The sequence below is a fragment of the Rana temporaria genome, chromosome 10 (assembly GCF_905171775.1).
Source record: "Rana temporaria chromosome 10, aRanTem1.1, whole genome shotgun sequence".
Lineage (NCBI taxonomy): Eukaryota > Metazoa > Chordata > Amphibia > Anura > Ranidae > Rana > Rana temporaria.
The window spans coordinates 72,101,062-72,121,516 of NC_053498.1; the positions used below are offsets into that span (position 1 = coordinate 72,101,062).

The 20,455-nt window shown below is 44.1% G+C and overlaps 1 protein-coding gene across 3 annotated transcripts in view; it reads right to left on the reverse strand.

Annotated features, from left to right (window-relative positions):
• ANAPC4 (anaphase promoting complex subunit 4) overlaps positions 1-20,455 on the reverse strand; it is a 90,947-nt gene that overhangs the window by 62,424 nt on the left and 8,068 nt on the right. For all 3 annotated transcript variants that reach the window (XM_040325447.1, XM_040325449.1, XM_040325448.1), the window contains exons 3-7: positions 13,968-14,073; positions 13,745-13,877; positions 11,914-11,985; positions 6,662-6,688; positions 723-767 (exon numbers count right to left, since the gene is read on the reverse strand). In XM_040325447.1, the coding sequence (XP_040181381.1) occupies positions 723-767; positions 6,662-6,688; positions 11,914-11,985; positions 13,745-13,877; positions 13,968-14,073 (383 nt within the window). The remainder of the gene's footprint in view (positions 1-722; positions 768-6,661; positions 6,689-11,913; positions 11,986-13,744; positions 13,878-13,967; positions 14,074-20,455) is intronic.

The window sequence follows — 20,455 nt, forward strand, 5'->3', positions numbered from 1 at the left end:
CTTAAGCGATTGGGACACTGTGGTTTCTGACCACCTGGATATACTTCCTCTTTCTTTGGTAAATTTTCAATATTTATAAATACTTTGGATAAAGGGTAGCTTTATATTTATAATGGTGTGATATGTCATAACTGCTGGATAGTGTGTTTCACAAGTTGACATTATTATTTTTTATGGTTTATAAGTCTTATATGTATCACTACTATTTTTTCAATTCTTGGTTTCAGCACACACCCCTCTCCTGAAGAAGCTTACTGTGAAACACGTTAAGATCTTTTGACTCCTCTATAGCCAACATCCTTATGCATTATGTAACAAACACTGTATAACAAACAATAAATAAAGAACAGAAAAGTCCGATATATATTGCAGAAGCGCTCTTTGTTCTTGTTGAGGTGAACAAACTTCTTTATGTAGTACTCATCATAAAGGAAGACCATATAAACAAGATGAGGAGAGGTGCTCAAAGAAGTGTACTATGTTAATGACAACAGTGAAACAAATCCTCTTCACAGTCCACCAATCACCAGTATACCACCACGTGAACACAGGAAGCCCCCCTCTTGGGGATGCACTTACCACAAGGATAAGTCTAATATGCCTTCAAACCAGCAGCTTTCCTTCTCTCCTTATTAGAACCTCATTCGTCCTAATTGTATATATTTACTGTACACACATGGCATAAGTATATACAGCTAGTATATTTTATTTAAAACACTTACTTAACATCTCCCAAAAGCTTCAGTATTTCATCAGATTTTTCTTCACTAGAATATAAAATTGTTAAGATTTTAGATGGAATAAAGCAACCTAGTATGTATATTTTATTTACACATACATTCATACATACACACAACACAAAGTAACAGAGTGTTGGCACATATAGAATTTCCACAAGGTATATTTTGCACTTGCTATTAATTACATGTGCAATAATCCCTTATACTCAGGAATTGGGCAGAGCTGTAGTTTATTTCTGGCTTGGATATTTCCAGATGTTCACAACAGTTTCAGCCCCTTAACATGACTATCAGTGGAGTGCCTGCTTTCTGTCCTTCATAATAATCCTCAAGTAATAATTTGGTAATTGGATTGTTACCCAAAACCTACCTACCACCAAAGGTTTTAGCAAGCTTTAAACTGGCCATACAGGGAGTGCAGAATTATTAGGCAAGTTGTATTTTTGAGGATTAATTTTATTATTGAACAACAACCATGTTCTCAATGAACCCAAAAAACTCATTAATATCAAAGCTGAATATTTTTGGAAGTAGTTTTTAGTTTGTTTTTAGTTTTAGCTATTTTAGGGGGATATCTGTGTGTGCAGGTGACTATTACTGTGCATAATTATTAGGCAACTTAACAAAAAACAAATATATACCCATTTCAATTATTTATTTTTACCAGTGAAACCAATATAACATCTCAACATTCACAAATATACATTTCTGACATTCAAAAACAAAACAAAAACAAATCAGTGACCAATATAGCCACCTTTCTTTGCCAGGACACTCAAAAGCCTGCCATCCATGGATTCTGTCAGTGTTTTGATCTGTTCACCATCAACATTGCGTGCAGCAGCAACCACAGCCTCCCAGACACTGTTCAGAGAGGTGTACTGTTTTCCCTCCTTGTAAATCTCACATTTGATGATGGACCACAGGTTCTCAATGGGGTTCAGATCAGGTGAACAAGGAGGCCATGTCATTAGTTTTTCTTCTTTTATACCCTTTCTTGCCAGCCACGCTGTGGAGTACTTGGACGCGTGTGATGGAGCATTGTCCTGCATGAAAATCATGTTTTTCTTGAAGGATGCAGACTTCTTCCTGTACCACTGCTTGAAGAAGGTGTCTTCCAGAAACTGGCAGTAGGACTGGGAGTTGAGCTTGACTCCATCCTCAACCCGAAAAGGCCCCACAAGCTCATCTTTGATGATACCAGCCCAAACCAGTACTACACCTCCACCTTGCTGGCGTCTGAGTCGGACTGGAGCTCTCTGCCCTTTACCAATCCAGCCACGGGCCCATCCATCTGGCCCATCAAGACTCACTCTCATTTCATCAGTCCATAAAACCTTAGAAAAATCAGTCTTGAGATATTTCTTGGCCCAGTCTTGACGTTTCAGCTTGTGTGTCTTGTTCAGTGGTGGTCGTCTTTCAGCCTTTCTTACCTTGGCCATGTCTCTGAGTATTGCACACCTTGTGCTTTTGGGCACTCCAGTGATGTTGCAGCTCTGAAATATGGCCAAACTGGTGGCAAGTGGCATCTTGGCAGCTGCACGCTTGACTTTTCTCAGTTCATGGGCAGTTATTTTGCGCCTTGGTTTTTCCACACGCTTCTTGCGACCCTGTTGACTATTTTGAATGAAACGCTTGATTGTTCGATGATCACGCTTCAGAAGCTTTGCAATTTTAAGAGTGCTGCATCCCTCTGCAAGATATCTCACTATTTTTGACTTTTCTGAGCCTGTCAAGTCCTTCTTTTGACCCATTTTGCCAAAGGAAAGGAAGTTGACTAATAATTATGCACACCTGATATAGGGTGTTGATGTCATTAGACCACACCCCTTCTAATTACAGAGATGCACATCACCTAATATGCTTAATTGGTAGTAGGCTTTCGAGCCTATACAGCTTGGAGTAAGACAACATGCATAAAGAGGATGATGTGGTCAAAATACTCATTTGCCTAATAATTCTGCACTCCCTGTACATGTGGCTGGTCTAGCAGGGAATGGCAGAAGTTTAATCCATCTATGGCTGTTCCTGTCCCAGAAGACAAAAAGGAAAAGATCTGGTGTCACCCGCAAACCATCTCCATCCCAATATATGCAACGAAAACCAGGAGATCGCCCCAGACTTTAAATTACCGTATTTATCGGCGTATAACACGCACTTTTTTCCCCTTAAAATCAGGGGGAAATCGTGGGTGCGTGTTATACGCCAATCCCCGCTGTTTCTGAGCGCCGCCGACATAGACGGAACTGAGCCGATCGTACCGCGGTCTTTGAGCGCCGCCGACATAGACGGAGCTGAGACGATCGTACCGCTGTTTCTGAGCGCCGCCGACATAGACGGAGCTGAGCCGATCGTACTGTGTACTCGGCTAGGCGCGGCTACGCTCGCAGTCCCGCCCTGTCCCGCCAAGAGAAGCTGAATACACAGGAAATCCGACTCTGTATAGCTTGGCTGAGGCGTTTAATTTAAAAATACATAATGCTGCAATTTTGGGCAAGGTGCAGATGGACACTTATAAGGCTGGATGGACTCGGTGCAAGGCTGCAGATGGATGCTGGACAATGCTGCTGATGGATGCTGGGCAAGACAGCAGATGGACACTGATAAGGCTGCATTGATGGGCATTTCAAATTTAAAGTATTTTTTCCTTAAACTTCCCTCCTAAACATTTTTTTTCCTTAAACTTCCCTTCTAAGCTTTTGGTGCGTGTTATACGCCGATAAATATGGTAGGTGAATGCGGTTAGCCAACAACTGACAGAGTAAATGCAGTCTCAAAATGTATTAAAATTGTCATGCAAACATAAACATGAATCGTAGCCAAGCCAGTCCCAGAGAAGTCAATCTAATGCTCTACTCACAAACCGGCTTGTTGGAAATCTTTCTTTCGTTTCGTGCTGCAGCACTGATCAGCATATTCTGACAGTATAGGAGTCCCCACTATCAGAATACAATAAAACAGCAGGGAGGATTCCTCTATCCACCTTGCTTGTATGAAATCTGTGCAGGTTTTCTTTTGTTTTTTGATCAGCAAGCCTTATACATTAGAGCAGCGATCTGTAACCTTTTTGACTCCAAGGACCAGTTTCATGGCAGACAATTTTCCTAGGGACTGGGACAGAGGGGGAGTGGCGTTCTGGGGGAGGATGGTGGTTGTGGTGGACAGGTTGGGGATCGGATTTTCACAAAGTCTGTCCTTAGCCCCTTCACACCATAACCCCCCTTTACAGCACATTCTCCCCTTTAGATCAGTGTCCACAGTCTCCTTTAACCACTTCCCGACCGCCGCATGTATATGTACGTCCACAGAATGGCACGTACAGGAAAATGGGCGTACATGTACGTCCTTGCCTTTCCGCGGGTCGGGGGTCCGATCGGGACCCCAACCCCCCCCCCGCTACATGCGGCGGTCGGGTTCCCTCGGGGAGCGATCCGGGACGACGGCGCGGCTATTTGTTTATAGCCGCTCCGTCGCGATTGCTCCCCGGAGCTGAAGAACGGGGAGAGCTGTGTGTAAACACGGCTTCCCCGTGCTTCACTGTGGCGGCGTATCGATCGAGTGATCCCTTATATAAGGGAGACTCGATCGATGACGTCAGTCCTACAGCCACACCCCCCTACAGTTGTAAACACACACTAGGTGAACCCTAACTCCTACAGCGCCCCCTGTGGTTAACTCCCAAACTGCAACTGTCATTTTCACAATAAACAATGCAATTTAAATGCATTTTTTGCTGTGAAAATGACAATGGTCCCAAAAATGTGTCAAAATTGTCCGAACTGTCCGCCATAATGTCGCAGTCACGAAAAAAATTGCTGATCGCCGCCATTAGTAGTAAAAAAAAAAATAGTTAATAAAAATGCAATAAAACTATCCCCTATTTTGTAAACGCTATAAATTTTGCGCAAACCAATCGATAAACGCTTATTGCGATTTTACGTATCGGCCTAAACTGAGGGGAAAAAAAATGTTATATATGTTTTTGGGGGATATTTATTATAACAAAAAGTAAAAAATATTGCATTTTTTTCAAAATTGTCGCTTTATTTTTGTTTATAGCGCAAAAAATAAAAACCGCAGAGGTGATCAAATAGCACCAAAAGAAAGCTCTATTTGTGGGGAAAAAAGGACACCTATTTTGTTTGGGAGCCACGTCGCACGACCGCGCAATTGTCTGTTAAAGCGACGCAGTGCCGAATCGCAAAACCTGGCCTGGGCATTAAGCTGCCTAAAGGTCCGGGGCTTAAGTGGTTAAAAGCAGTCCCACAGTGTCCCCAGTTCCCCTTCACATCACAGCCCCCCTTTACATTACAGTGCCCCTTTAGGCCTCGTACACACGATAGGTTAAACAGAGGACAACGGTCTGATGGACCGTTTTCATCGGTCAAAACCAATCGTGTGTGGGCCCCATAGGTTATTTAACCATCTGTTTAATAAAAGCCAACTTGCTTTAAATTTAACCGATAGATTCCTAACCGATGGGAAAAAAACGATCGTTAGTAGGCACAACCATTGGTTAAAAATCCATGCATGCTCAGAATCAAGTCGACACATGCTTGGAAGCATTGAACTTTTTTCAGCACTTCGTTGTCCATCGGTCCGTTCTCATCGGATGGACTGATCGTGTGTATGCGGCATTACAGTGCAGTCCCCTTTAAATTAACAGGGACTGCTCTGTAAAGGGGGGCTGTGATGTAAAGGGAACTTCAATTTAAAGGGGACTGCAATTTAAAGGAGGCACTGTAATGTAAAGGGGGCACTGTGATATAAAGGGGATCGTCTGTAATGTAAAGGAGGTCTGTGATATAAAAAGGACTGCACTGTAAAGTGCCCCTTTAGGCCTCATGTACATTGCAGCTGATAAATGGACATTAAGGAGCAGTTGGGCATTTTTTTTCAACTGCTCCTGAACCTTCCTCTATGTTATCTTATCAGCACATGTACACAGGGTTGTTTATAGTAGTTTCTAGGCAGTTGAGTTTAGAGGCTTTTTCTGGAACCCCAAAAAAATGCGTTCATAAGCTGTGTTTAGAGGCTTTTCAAGAGCCAAACGCGGCTAGACGCAGTAACTCACATTTAGCAGCGTTTCGTTTACAGACATTTTTCATTTTAAACTAAAAAAAAAATAACATATATTTTTTGTAAAGCTTTTAGACACAAACACGGCTAAATGGCCATTTTTAGACGCCGGTTTCTAGCTGTCAAGTTAAATCGTTCAGAAGAGGTTGAACGACGTCCCGTTTACATGAAGCCTTACAGTGTAGTCTCCTTTATATTACAGTGCACCCTTTACATCGCAGCACCCCTGCAGTCTGCACCCTCCCCTCCTTTCCTCTCTAACATCAATCTCTGCCTCCCCTGCTCAGGACTCCTACCTGCATGGCAGAAGCTGTTAACAGTCCATGTGTCCTCTCCTAGCTCCTCTGCCCGCCAGCCCAGCCGACAATGTCATCCTATCAGCAGGGCAGGGGGCGGGAGGAGCTCCTCTTTTCTGGATTTGCAGCTCCTTCTGCCCCCTGCCCTGCTGATAATGCCCCTTGCCCTGCTGATAGGGTGACATTTGTCGGATGGGCGGAGGAGCCAGAAGAGGACACACTGGCATGGCCGCACAGCAGGACATGATCGTTAAATGCGGTCCGTGCTAGCCCAGTGCAGACCACGATCGCCGCTCGTCTCCTGCCGTGCGGCCCAGTCAGCAGCAGGCCACGGACCGGCACTGGTGCAGGGCCTAGGGACCCCTGCATTAGAGTCTTTCCCTTACTATGTAAGTTTATGGCTGTATGCAAGATCAGATCAAAGAAAGATTGTATAAAAGCTTCTCTATGTAGCAGATGAAAAATACCTTCACTGAAATGTTAAGATATATGACATACCATGTTAAAAACCATCATACGAAACTAGAAAAAAAAAAAAAAACTTACCTAAAGATTTTTGCAGTGGCATTGTAACTAGTAAACAAAAGAAAACAAAAAATAAATAAAAACATAAGTACATAATAAAGGGCCAGTAATACTTATAGAACACTTAAAGCTACATAATTATTGCACACTCTTTTCTCTTTGCTTGGCCTTGAACCTAGTACAATGTCTTACTAACAACAAATTGACAGTGGAAGCAAAAAAAAGGAATGGTCTACACAGACAATACCTTCAAGATGAGTAAATATGATGACTAATAATCCTTTTCAGGGTCTCAGCTTAAAGCCCAACCATAGCAAGGTTTATTTTTTTTAACTTCTGCACAAATGGAGAATGTCTAGATTTTTACTGATGTGCATCTCTGTTGAAGACAGATTTTCTGTTGACAGTGACACAGGGAGTAATTTAGTAGAATTGAGAGGAATTGGAATATCTGTTATGCCGCGTACACACCATCACTTTATGTGATGAAAAAAAATGACGTTTTTAAAAACGTCACTTTAATTGACTGTGTGTGGGGGAAAACGTCGTTTTATGTCTTGTAAAAAACGACCAAAAAAAATTGAAGCATGCTTCAATTTTATGTGTCGTTTTTCAAAAGTGCACTTTTTACTTTACAGAAATTGACCGTGTGTAGCAAAAAACATCGTTTTCTAAGACGTTTTTTCATCCACGCATGCCCAGAAGCTACTTATGAAGCAAGCTTCAATGGTAAAACGTGGTGGAACGTAACCTCACTTTGCAAGAACATTGTGAGAAAAACGATGGTGTGTAGGCAACTTCGTCTTTGAAAATTGAAGTTTCAAAAACGTCATTTTTTACTTCACAGAAAGTGTCGTTTTTTTTCATCACATAAAGTGATGGTGTGTACGGGGCATAAGGTTTTTTTATTTTTTTTTATTGCCCTTTTTTTTCCTGTCATGGTGTGGTTGTTCTGCTTAGAAAGTAAGAATAAATCTCTGCAAAGATGACACAAACTGGAATAAAAACCTCAAACATTCTAATACCCAAAAAAATAAAAGGTTTGGCTGGAATTGGGTTTTAATGCAAAATTCCAGGTTTGTTTAAAAAAAAAGGGATTTTTAAAACAGCTTACCTGTAAAATTATTTTCTTGGAGTACACCACGGGACACAGAGTCATTCTTTACATAATGGGTTAAGGGTCACCAGCGGTGATTGGACACTGGCACAACCAATTGAAGAGTTCCCCTCCATATAACCCCTCCCATCAGGGAAATACCTCAGTTTTGTAGCAAGCAATAAGGTTCCCATAAGAAGGTGGGGGACCTCTGTGTCCCGTGGTGTACTCCAAAAAAAGATTTTACAGGTAAGCCGTTTTAAAAATCCTGTTTTCCTTATCGTACACCATGAAACACAGAGCCATTCTTTACATAATGGCTCAATGAAGGGTGGGAGACACAGATCAAGCAGGCCGATACGGACAAGAAGCCCTATACTGCTGCCTGCAGCACACTTCGCCCAAAGGCGGCATCCTCATGTCCTTTCACATCTATTTGATAGAATTTGTAAAATGTGTGGATTGAAGACCAAGTTGCAGCTTTACATATCTGAGCCAACGAAGCCTGGTGATGCACTGCCCATTAAGCACTTATCTCCCCGGTAGAGTGCGCCTTAACAGAAAAAGGAGGAGTCCTGTTCTTTAAACCATAGGCTTGAATAATTGTTTGTCGAATACACCTGGGGATAGTGGATTTTGATGCCGCTTGTCCCTTCTTGGGACCATCTGGCAAAATAAACAAAACATCTGTTTTGCGTATCTGAGCGGTTGCCTGCAGATACACCTTTACTGCTCTCACGAGATCTAGAGAGTGTAATAATTTTTCTTACGCCGTATGTGGAGCCGGAAAAGAAGAAGCCAGAACAATGTCTTGATTTAATTTAAAAGCCGACACCACCTTAGGTAAAAAGGCAGGATGGGGTCGTAGTACAATTGTGTCTTTGTGACAAATTAAATAAGGCTCTTTACAATAAAGGAGCTGCTAATTCAGATACTCTTCTAGCAGAAAAGGCCAATTTCCTGCTAAAAAGGATCAGAGGAATCTGGCGAATAGATTCAAAGGGTTGCCTTAGCAACACTGACAATACCAAATTCAAATCCCATGGGCACAAGGGAGACTTGACTGCCGGATTGATCTGCAATACCCCCTTGAATGAAAGCTCGAACTAGGGAATGAGATACCAGCGGTCTTTGAAAAAAGACAGATAGAGACGATATTTGACCCTTGATGGTACTAAGGGCTAATTTCATATCCACTCCTACCTGGCAAAAGGCGAGAATCCTACTTATGTCATACTTCTGAGGATTCCATTTCTTGGTTGCACACCAGTAAACATATGCCTTCCAGACGCTATAGTAGATAAGTCTGGAGGCTGGCTTTCTAGCATTAAGGAGTGTAGAAAGAACTGGACCTGAAATCCCTAGTTTCTTCAAAATGTGGGTCTCAGCAGCCAGACTGTCAAATTTAGCTTTTGTAAGGAAAGATAGAACACTGGACCCTGCGACAGCAGATTGTGACGAAGCAGAAGCTTCCATGGTTTTCCTACGCCATCTTTATGATCTCGGCATACCAGGGCATTCATTCTGGGCCAATTTGGAGCCACTAGGAGTACAGGAATTCTTTCCTTCTTGATCCTGCAAAGTAGCCTCTGTAAGAGAGCGATTGGAGGAAATGCATAGATCAGTGAGAACTGATTCCAGGGAATTAGAGCATCCGATCCGCAGGCTAGAGGATCTCTCGTCCTGGGTACAAAGTTGTCCAGCTTCCTGTTGAACCTGGAAGCTAGCAGGACTACATCCTGGGTCCCCCATCTCTGGCATATGGCCTGAAAGATCTCGGGGTGGAGAGACCACTCTCCTGGTGACAGCTGCTGCCGACTCAGATTGTCCGCTTGCCAGTTTTCTACCCCTGGAATGAAGATTGCAGAGAGACAAGGAACATGCTCTTCTGCCCATGCAAAAATCCGATTCACCTCCTTCTGAGAACCCTGACTGCAAGTGCCTCCTTGGTGATTGATTTAAGCTACTGCAGTAGCATTGTCGGATTGAATCCGAACCGGGTGGCCCTGTAACCTGTGTGTCCAGGTTCTGAGGGCTAAGTATACTGCCCGAATCTCAAGTATGTTGATGGGCAGGTTCTTTTTTCGGTTTTGGCCCAGGTTCCCTGGGCTGAAGCTTCTTCTAACACTGCTCCCCAGCCCAATAGGCTGGTATCTGTAGACACCACCTTCCAGGTAACTGGGAGAAAAGATTTTCCTTTCCACAAGTTCACCAACTGAAGCTTTGGCACACCTGTGAAGATCTTCCTGTTCCAGGCGGCTAAAATACTGCCTTGAAGTAGTCTCTAATGAAATTAGGAATAAGGGACAGCCTCAAAAGGAGGCTACCATCTTCCCTAATAGCCTCATGCAAAGGCGAATAGACGGCCTTTCTTTGCCTTGACCTTGTGGATCAGGTCTTTTAGAGACTTGATCTTTGGCTCCGGCAGGAATACCCTGCTTTGGGCTGTGTCTATGATCATGCCCAAATACTCTACCCTTCTTTGGGCTTGTAGAGAGGATTTTTGTAGGTTTACAATCCATCCTAAATGCTTCAGGTATTTGATAGTGGTGAGCACAGCATGATCTAATCCTGCCACTGACTGATCTATCACAAGTAGATCATCTAGATAGACTTATCGCTATGTCCTGTGCCCTCAGATTTGCCAACAGAGGGGCTAGTACCTTTGTAAATACCCGGAGCGCGGTAGCCACACCAAAGGGCAGAGCCACAAACTGGAAGTGGCGAAGTTCTACCGCGAACCTTAAAGGGTCACTAAAGGAAAAAAATGTTTTTGCTGAAATGACTGTTTACAGGGCATAGAGACATACAAGTTAACTGATTCCTTTTAAAAATGATTAAAAATTGAATTTAATCTATCATATAATGTGCCTCTAGTTTCACGTTCGGTTTTAAAGGTACATACATGAAGTTCCGGGTGAGAGGTGAGTCGGGAAGACTCACAGAACAAAAACAACAAATCCAGGGCAGTGTTTTGTTTTTAAAATGAATCTGATTGGTTCTGAGGAGTTTTAGACACACAGTAATGACAGCTTAGACCACCGTGAAAATCTCCCAGTATGATGGTTGTAAGGAAACAGGCAACCAGGAAGTGTGGAGATCACAGCAGAATTACAGCTACTTCAAAGCAAAAACAAACAATGAGGACATGAAACCAGTACTGCAGTAAGGTAAAGGAAGCTATTTAGCTAAAAGAAAAAATTCCTTTAGTGACCCTTTAAGAACTTTTGATGAGTGGGATAGATAGGCACATGTAAATGAACTATAGACGCCATGAATTCTCGGCCGAGCAGGGGCGCCTCTTCATAGAGAGGCTTTGGGGTTTTGCTTGTTAGCTTTTGAACCCCACGGCTTCTTGTTCTTTTGGGCCTGGTCTTCTTTAGCCTTTGTGGCTGGCTGAAAATGCAATCGCCACTGGCTGGAGGTAGATTTACCAGGAGTCAGGGAGAGAGAATGTTTAAAATAAGGCCGCTTGTTTTTTTTCTTCTCTGGTAATAGAGCGGTCTACCCACTCGATATCTTTTGGATATATTTTTCCAAATCTAACCCAAAAGAGGCGTTCGCCATGGAAGGGGAAACTGGCCAAAAGCTTTTTGCATGGAGCCTCTGCTGACCAATGCTTTAGCCAAAAAATTCTGCACATATGCACCAGCTGGAGTGTTAGGCGAGATGCTTGTTGAATCGAATCTCTCATAGCATCTATTGAAAAACATAAGGCTTTAGGAAAATTCTCCCACAATTTGACTTGTTCCGGAGGCAGATCCTTCAGCCTGTGTTTTACCTGATCCTTGAGGACCTGACACATACCCACTGCTGCTACAGCAGGTTGGGCAACTGAACCAGCCAAAACCGCGCAATTGTCTGTTAAAGCGACGCAGTGCCGAATCACAAAACTTGGCCGGGTCCTTTAGCTGCATTTTGGTCCGGGTCTTAAGTGGTTAAGTGGTGTTTGATCACCTCCGCAACCGCCGGCCACGCACATCGGGTCCCCCGCTGTGCAGCCTCTGGCGGCTCCAAAAGGGAACCCAGTTTTCGTGCAGGGGTGCCATTCTGTCCCCGTTAAAGGAAGGGCACAGGTCGGGAACCGGTTAAATAACTAACTTTATTACATTTCCACTTTTTTTTTTAACAAATGAACATTTCTACATTTACATTTGAATAATTAAAATGGACTTACTTTTTTGGCAGTGCTGGTAACTTTGGTAGAATGTTAGATTCGTTTTCTGCCTTATAAAATGATGTCAAGATGCTATAAACAGAAAAACAGAATATCAGGCACATCGTTTATAACCAAGAAAGGGAAAGGTTAAAAAAAAATCTATTTTCAATTACAGTGGAACCTCGGATTGCGAGTAACGCGGTTAACGAGCGTTTCGCAATACGAGCACTGCATTTCTAAAAATCCTAACTCGGTTTGCGAGTGTTGTCTCGCAAAACGAGTAGGATTCAGGCCAAAGAGGTGTGCAGTACCGCCGCTTTTGGCCTGAGGTGGGGGGAGTGCCGGAGCCAAACAGCGCTGATCCTCGCCATTCGGAAATGCATGGAAAGGCCTGAGGACAGTTCGGCTGACCTCGGAAAGGCTCGGGAACGGAGTCTTTCCGAGGTCAGCCGAACTGTCCTTGGGCCTTTCTGAGGCTCTCCGGCGCCCCCCGCCTCTGGCCGCATGCAGTATTGCATGCCATTGAAGTCAATGCGGAACTAATTTTTTTCATTTCCAGTTACTTCAATGGGGAAACTCGCTTTAATATGCAAGTACTTTGGATTACGAACATTCTCCTGGAACGGATTATGCCCGTAATCCAAGGTTCTACTGTATCAAAGGAAAAATATAGCCCAAAATAGTAAAACATACAGTTATATTGTGAAATTGAACTGTACTGAATACTTCTTGCCATTACTATAACCCACCACCAAAGAACAACCCAAAATAAATGTTACAACTCCTGATGAAAACAGGGATACCACATATGTGTATATTACTTAGCGTTTTTAGAAGGGCCCAGAAGCAATAGTGGCACATTTTGCATTTTTTCTAAAATAGACTTTATATTTTATCCTCTAGCTTGGAGAAAAAGATACAATGTATCTTTTTCTCCATTCAAGAGGAAAAAAAAAAAAAAAAAAAAAAAAAAAAAGAGTACTGTGGCGGGCTTTGCTGTTGCTGATCACTGTGATTGCCAAATCACAGGAAATCACAACGATCATGTGGTCAAGAGCCCTTCTCCCAAAAAGGTTGTTGGCAAATCGGTCTTATTGCTGGCAGCACTCTGTGCAGCGGACATCCAGCACAGGTATGCACACGTGAAGGTCCACAAAAGACGACCGACTTTGGTAAGGCTTCATATGTGCATACACTCAGCAGCAAGGGGTTACTAGAACAACATCCTATCCTTGGCTAAAAACTGTGTCTTTGGATACTAGGAGTAATAAAGTTTGTTACGTGTAATTAGAGATTGCAGAGATTCTTCTGTGCTTCAGGTGGTGAGATTTTAAAAGCTATGTGTTTTTGGTGGGTCCCACTATTAAAGACATCCTGTTTCTTTGCCCTGCATGGGCAAAGAGCATGTTCCTTTTAAAAGCAAAACAATAGGAAAGCAGAAGGCAATGTAAGGTTATTGCATTTTAATGGTTTTAAACATTTAACTACCACTACCAAAACTATTCCAGCTGGGCTTTGGAAGAAAATAAGCTTGTTGCCACAGTAACTGCCAAAAACACTGAAGGCGCTTCCTTAATGGCCTATGGTAACATACAAGCAACTTGTATGTTTCTGGTGGCAGGGGGAAGTTGATCCTTGCATGTAAAAAATGCTACTACAGTGTATTGCAGTGTCCCCAAAGCCATAATATGGGATATGCAAAATCTGTTATAGCCACAAAGGCCCACAGTATGTTTAAGCACTGGCATAGTGCCCAGAGTTCTTCAATAACGCTAGTACATCTCGCATTGTCCTCAGAAAGATATCTGCCCATCTATGGCCACACTTATCCCAACCTTTAAGTACTTACCTGCTTTCCTCTGTCACTTCCATCCAGTGCATGCAGGACACTGTTGTTTCTACAGAAAATGAATGTAGAGTCTCTGGCTTTTCCACGTCACAAAGCACAACACGTCTGGTATCAGCCAGGCCAAAAGCCAAAACTATAAGTAAAAAACAAAATTGGTCTTAGGACACTGTCATAAAGATACCAAAATGCACTGAATACATAAAACACAACAAACTCAATTTACTTTTGCCATCAGGTCGCCATGCCAGGCATGACACTTCTTTCCCTGTATTCTCATTTGGAGGTAAATTCCACACTCTCTGAATATTTGCCAGTCGATGCAGCAACACCTAAAAGGAAATCATATTAACATAATTATCTTATATACCGATTTAGTCATTAATCACAGTTTAAAGCAAAACTTGTCACCACACAAATCCCAAAAGCAGTTCCCTGCAAAGAATAGATTTATTTTTTTTACAATAAAAGTTTTTATTAAGGAAAAAAACAGTTTACAAAGTTCAAAAAGTACATGGGTACAGCAATTCAACACGTTGCATATAGCTATTTTATGAACTTCGGAAAAAGAAAAGAAAAACAGAACAACAAAACAGATAACAAAACACAGATAAGCTGGTCTTTGGCGAAACCATGGCTTAGCATGTGAGCTAACAACTTGATCATACTGACTTGTCTGGACCCTAGGCCAGTAGAATGAACTAAAAAAAAAAGAGGAGAATGCGAGAGTAGTAATGGGTCGTTGATAAAGGGTCTTTGGTGAGAGAGTCTAATGGCGGATTTGTCAATAGGGCGAGTATGGGAGTCATCATCAACTCACGACTCGACTACGCAAATTCCCTCTATTTAGGACTACCGAAATACCAGATGTCACGTCTACAAGTCGTCCAGAACACGGCAGCCAGACTGGTAACAGGTAAAAAGCCATGGGAATCAGTCTCCCCGGCCTTGAGATCCCTCCACTGGCTGCCCGTACAGGACAGGGTGACATTCAAGACACTCTGCCTCACCCACAAATGTATACAGGGGAACGCTCCCCAATACTTAAGCGAGAAAATAAAACCCTACGTCACCAAGCGCGTGCTCCGATCAACCAACCAAAACCTTCTCCAAATTCCCAAATCCCGCTACAAATCGAAGGGAGAACGCAGATTTTCGGTCCAAGGACCTCGGCTCTGGAATGCTCTACCAGCTACCATCCGCTTGGAGGAAAACCATCGGGCTTTTAGGAAAAAACTAAAGACCCACCTCTTCTGAAGGACCGGTTCGACTCTGGATGTCAAGCGCCTTGAGGCGATTAAGTTCGCATTTGCTGCGCTATATAAGTCACTCACTCACTCACTCACTCAGTGTCTATTAAGGGACAATGACATCACTAGTCTGCAATGATGAACATTCAATCAGTGGTCTAACCTTGCCCATGTCTCCCATCTTCACTCAGCTGACGTGGTACAGCTTACCGGTATATCAGAATCCTCGGCATTGACAACTTTCAGGCGTTTCGGATGCCTTTGACCCCTACGATGTGCTGTTATCCAGTCTGATGACCACTACATCACTATTATGCTGCTCAGCCCTAAAGCACCTTTGGGGCACGAAAGATTTAGCTGCAGATTGCCTAAAGTAGTTTATAGGTCACCACTGTAGGATTTACCCTGCACACACTGAGGCAATAGCAGACTCAAGGAGTACATTAAAAAGTATTATACAAGGTGTTAAAATGTAAAATAAAATCTTCATGAGTCTATAATTATTTGGTTAAATTGTAAGTAAAATAAGTTTTCAATATATGCTTTTAAAAGGGTTGTAAAGGTAAAAAAAAAAATCCTAAATGGCTTCCTTTACCTTAGTGCAGTCCTCCTTCACTTACCTCATCCTTCCATTTTGCTTTTAAATGTCCTTATTTCTTCTGAGAAATACTCACTTCCTGTTCTTCAGTCTGTAACTCCACACAGTAATGCGAAGCTCTCTCCCTGGTGTGGAGAAAGCCTCTTGAGGGGGCGAGCAGGAGTGTCAGGACACTCTCTACTTTGCAGATAGAGAAAGGAGCTGTGTGTTAGTGGGCGTCCTGACACTCCTGCTCGCCCCCTCAAGAGGCTTTCTCCACACCAGGGAGAGAGCTTCGCATTACTGTGTGGAGTTACAGCCAGAAGAACAGGAAGTGAGTATTTCTCAGAAGAAATAAGGACATTTAAAAGCAAAATGGAAGGATGAGGTAAGTGAAGGAGGACTGCACTAAGATAAAGGAAGCTATTTAGGGAAAAAAATGTTTCCTTTACAACCCCTTTAATTCATGTTGTTTTAACAGCTGTCACTTGATTGGTTGTTTGATCAGATGAGGACTGCTACTTATTCAGATGACAGAAAAGACAAAGTTAGCCTTATGAATAAAGTTGAAGTTTATTATATTTGTTTTTGGGATACAGCACCAAACAATAGGTGTGTTTAATGGAGTGTATGGCATTACATGTAGGCGGCTGGCTGCTTCTCCTAAAATCATTCCTGCAGTGTGTCCTCAGCATCGCATACTGCCGAGTGGCTGTCTTCCAGCCTTGTGAAGGTTAAAGCAGAGGTCCACCCATTTTTTTTTAAAAAGCCAGCAGCTACAAATAAAGAGATTTTTAATACAGCTTACCTGTAAAATCTTTTTCTTGGAGTACATCACGGGACACAGAGCGGCATATTCATTACTATATGGGTTATATGGAGTACCTTCAGGTGATGGACACTGGCAATCTCAAAAACAGGAAGTGCCCCTCCCTATATAACCCCCTCCCATAGGAGGAGTACCTCAGTTTTGTAGCAAGCAGTATGCCTCCCAAAATGGTCCCCAAAAGAGGGGTGGGAGCTCTGTGTCCCGTGATGTACTCCAAGAAAAAGATTTTACAGGTAAGCTGTATTAAAAATCTCTTTTTCTTTATCGTACATCACGGGACACAGAGCGGCATATTCATTACTATATGGGATGTCCCAAAGCAATGCTTACAATGAGGGGAGGGAGAACATCTTCCTAAGACAAAAGGATTTAATTTAGAGATATACTCAAATCATAATAAATCCAACTTAGTTGAGAAAAAATACATTTTTTGTTAGGCTGGCGTCTGTGGTTACTATCTTCCAAGCCACTGGGCTGAAAGACTTCCCCTTCAGTAGATTCTGAGGGTCTAACCACCAACACAGACTTTGTCGGACTCTTGATGAGAGCGGCAAAGGGATATCTAAGGCCTGTGGCCTTCTGCTCCAGGCTGACAGGATGGCTGCCTGGAGGATGCGAGTGTGGCTCTGGGCGTACGGTACCGCCTCGAATGTGGCCACCATCTTGCCTAGTAACCGCATACATAGGCGAACAGTTGGTTCCTTCTTGCTTAGAACCAGTAGAATTAATTCCTTGATGGCTTTGACTTTTATCAGAGGCAGAAACACCCTCTGTTGTTCTGTGTCTAATCTCATGCCGAGATATTCCAACTGCCTTGTGGGCTGGAATGCTGATTTTTCTCGATTTAGGACCCAGCCGAACCTCTCGAGGTACTGAACTGTGAGGGCCACTGCTTGTTTCAAGCCAGGAGACGAGTGATCTATGACTAGGAGGTCGTCCAGGTATGCTAGGATTGTGACCCCTTGAATCCTTAGATTGGCTAGGATTGGAGCTAGGACCTTCGTGAACACCCGGGGGGCCGTAGCCAACCCGAAGGGAAGCGCCACGAATTGGAAATGACGTAGAGCCACCGAGAAGCGTAGAAATCTTTGATGTGGCTGGTAAACTGGAACATGAAGGTAAGCATCCTTTATGTCTATGGATGCCATAAAATCGTCCTTCTGAAGTGCGGCAACTGCTGACCGCACGGATTCCATCCGAAATGAGTGGACCTTTAGGTATGCATTTACCATTTTTAAGTCCAAAATTGGCCTGACATCGCCGTTGGGCTTTGGGATAATGAATAGGTTGGAGTAGAAACCTAGCCCCTGTTCTTGGACTGGTACCTCTACTATTACCTCCTGAGAGAGTAGATGATTCAATGCCGCTATTAATGCGGCTCCCTTCTTCGGATCGTTTGGTACTCTTGACTCCTGAAAATGAGGAGGAGGAAACTTTAGGAAGTCTAGTTTGTAGCCTGTAGCCACGGAGGACCGTACCCATTTGTCGGGAATGCTGGCCTCCCAAACCTCTGTAAAGAGACGCAGTCTTCCCCCCACCTTCGAGGTTGGGGGCGCCCCTTCATAAGGCCGGCTTGGGGGCTGGCTTTGCTGGCTTGCGAAACCACTGCTTCTTGCCTGCGCCGGCCTGTCCCTGCGACTTGTTAAAATTTGATCTTGCAGGAGGCCGTCGATACTGTTTGGTATTGGAGGGCCCCTGCCCAGGGGAGTACTGTCGTTTAAACGCAGGCCCCCGAAACTTCTTCTTGGTGGGCAAAAGAGTACTTTTTCCGCTTGAAATGGTCTGGATGTATTTGTCCAGGTCTTCTCCGAAGAGTCGTCCTCCATGGAAGGGGAACCCTACCAGGAGCTTCTTGCATGGGGGCTCTGCCTCCCAGCTCTTTAACCATAAGAGTCTTCTCATATGGATAAGGGATAATGATAGACGTGACGCTTGCTGGATCGAATCCTTAATCACATCTACCGTAAATCGTATGGCCCTAGGGACGTCCGAAAATTCTTCTGCCTGCTGGGCAGGAATAAGTTTAAGCATCTGCTTAGCTTGATCCGATAATGCTTGCGCAACCCCAATTGCAGCCACAGCTGGCTGCACTACTGCCCTTGCAGTAGTGAAGGAGGTTTTCAGTAGCGTTTCCAAGCGTTTATCAACCGGATCCTTGAACACCTGTATGTTTTCTACAGGGCATGTTAACGACTTGTTAACACATGAGATGGCTGCGTCTACAGCCGGGGCTGCCCATCTCTTGGAAAATTTCTCTTCCATAGGATATAAGGCAGAGAATCTCTTTGGTGGTACAAAGATTCTATCTGGCTTGGCCCAATCTTGGAACATAACTTCCTCTAGTAGAGGATGGATCGGAAAAACCGCATTGGTTTGAGGCGCTCTTAGTGAGCCCAAAGCTGAGACCGTTGATACTTGGAGATCTGGTACTGGCAAGTTGAACGTCCTATGGACCAAGTCTGTTAAAACTTGAACCCACCAGCTCTCCCCTTGGGAGGCTGCGCCAGACTCCTCCGTACCCGGATCCTCGATCCCTGAACCTACTTGGTCCTTGTCCAAGAGGTCTTCCCATTCCTCTGCGGAAGGGACCTCCTCATCTGAGGGTTCACGCTCGGGCGACGGAGATCTATTCCGTTTTCTGCCCCACATAGCCTTGGCTATCATTTTTTCCATTCTTTTTTCCATCTCCTTTAGAGAGGTGGACAGTACCTCGTCCGTGACCACCCTAGGGTTGGACTGACCCGTGCCAGCTCCAGCCCCAGATCCCGATGGTCTCACCAAGGCTCCTTCTGGGGAAAGTAGCGGTAAGACTTTGTCCGAGACCCCGGACCCTCTGGGGGAATCCCCACCTTTTGTACCCTCCGAACCAGATGCCATGGTACAATACCGAGGTACGCCCGCTACTTAATGGTGTTTGGGAAAATAAATAGTTGTTGCCCACAAACCCTTTCTGGGGAAAAAAATGCCTTTCCTTATTAATCTTGGTTTGTTTCTTTTTTTTTTTTTTTTTTTTTTAAACCAAAGAAAGAAAAACCATTCTGTCCCCCTTAGTAGTATTTGCCAATAAAAACTGCTGAAAAGAAAAAGAAAAAAGAAACCCTATCTTTAGGGTGAAAGACAGTCTGTTTGAAGACTGTAATACTTTTCTTTGGCCACTGTGTGTCCTCGGCGCCCCACTCTGCCGCTCTGGTCCTTCCTCTCTCAGTTCCAACACATCACTGAGCTGGGAACTCTTTTGGAAGGGCCGCCCCTTCCTTTTACCTACGGGCCCGCCCTTCCCTTTCAGAAAAACGGCGCGAAATTGCGCCCATATCACGGGGACGCGCGCGCGCGCCCGCCGGCGGGGGGGGGGGGGAGGCCCACACGAGGAGGTCAGAGGCTGATCCTGTCGTCCAGGCCAGGATCCACAGAGCGGCATTTATCTTTCTGCAGCAACCGCCTGGACCTCTCTGAGCAGGCTTGCAGGTAAGAGCATTCACTCTCTACATAAGAAACCTCAATAGATTCCCAGGGGCTTCTCTTAAAGAGAATTGTCACTATACACACAGGCCCTTTTCAATGCTACTAGCACCAGTTGCAATACTACCAGGGAGGTCACAATTATGGGGATTATACACATATAGAGTCATCCTATCTTAAGATATGTGACTCACCTTGCCAGATGCAGCGCATAAACCATAGGCATGTCCCGCTGTGACCTTCCCCCAGACAAAACCTGCTGTGAACCAAGTTCCGCAAGTTTCCCCTTCACTTACCTGCTCCATGCCGCAGGACTTTGCACAGCAAGAGGTCCAATCTTCCCCCATCTCCGTGGGGCGTCTAGACCTTCAGGCCCTGGGTTCCTATGAAGGATCCACTGTCCTGGGCCCATATAGCACCCTGGCAACAGAAACATTAGGCCCCCAAAGGTTTCTAAGTTCTGGGCCCAGAGTCCAGCTCTCTGTGACAGAAAGCATTATGGGCTATACCCCAATGGTTTGGGGTCCGGTTGCTGACCACTTTAGCACTGAGGCCTTTGGACAGAACCGGTTAGCCCACCTTAATCCCAAGGATGTGGA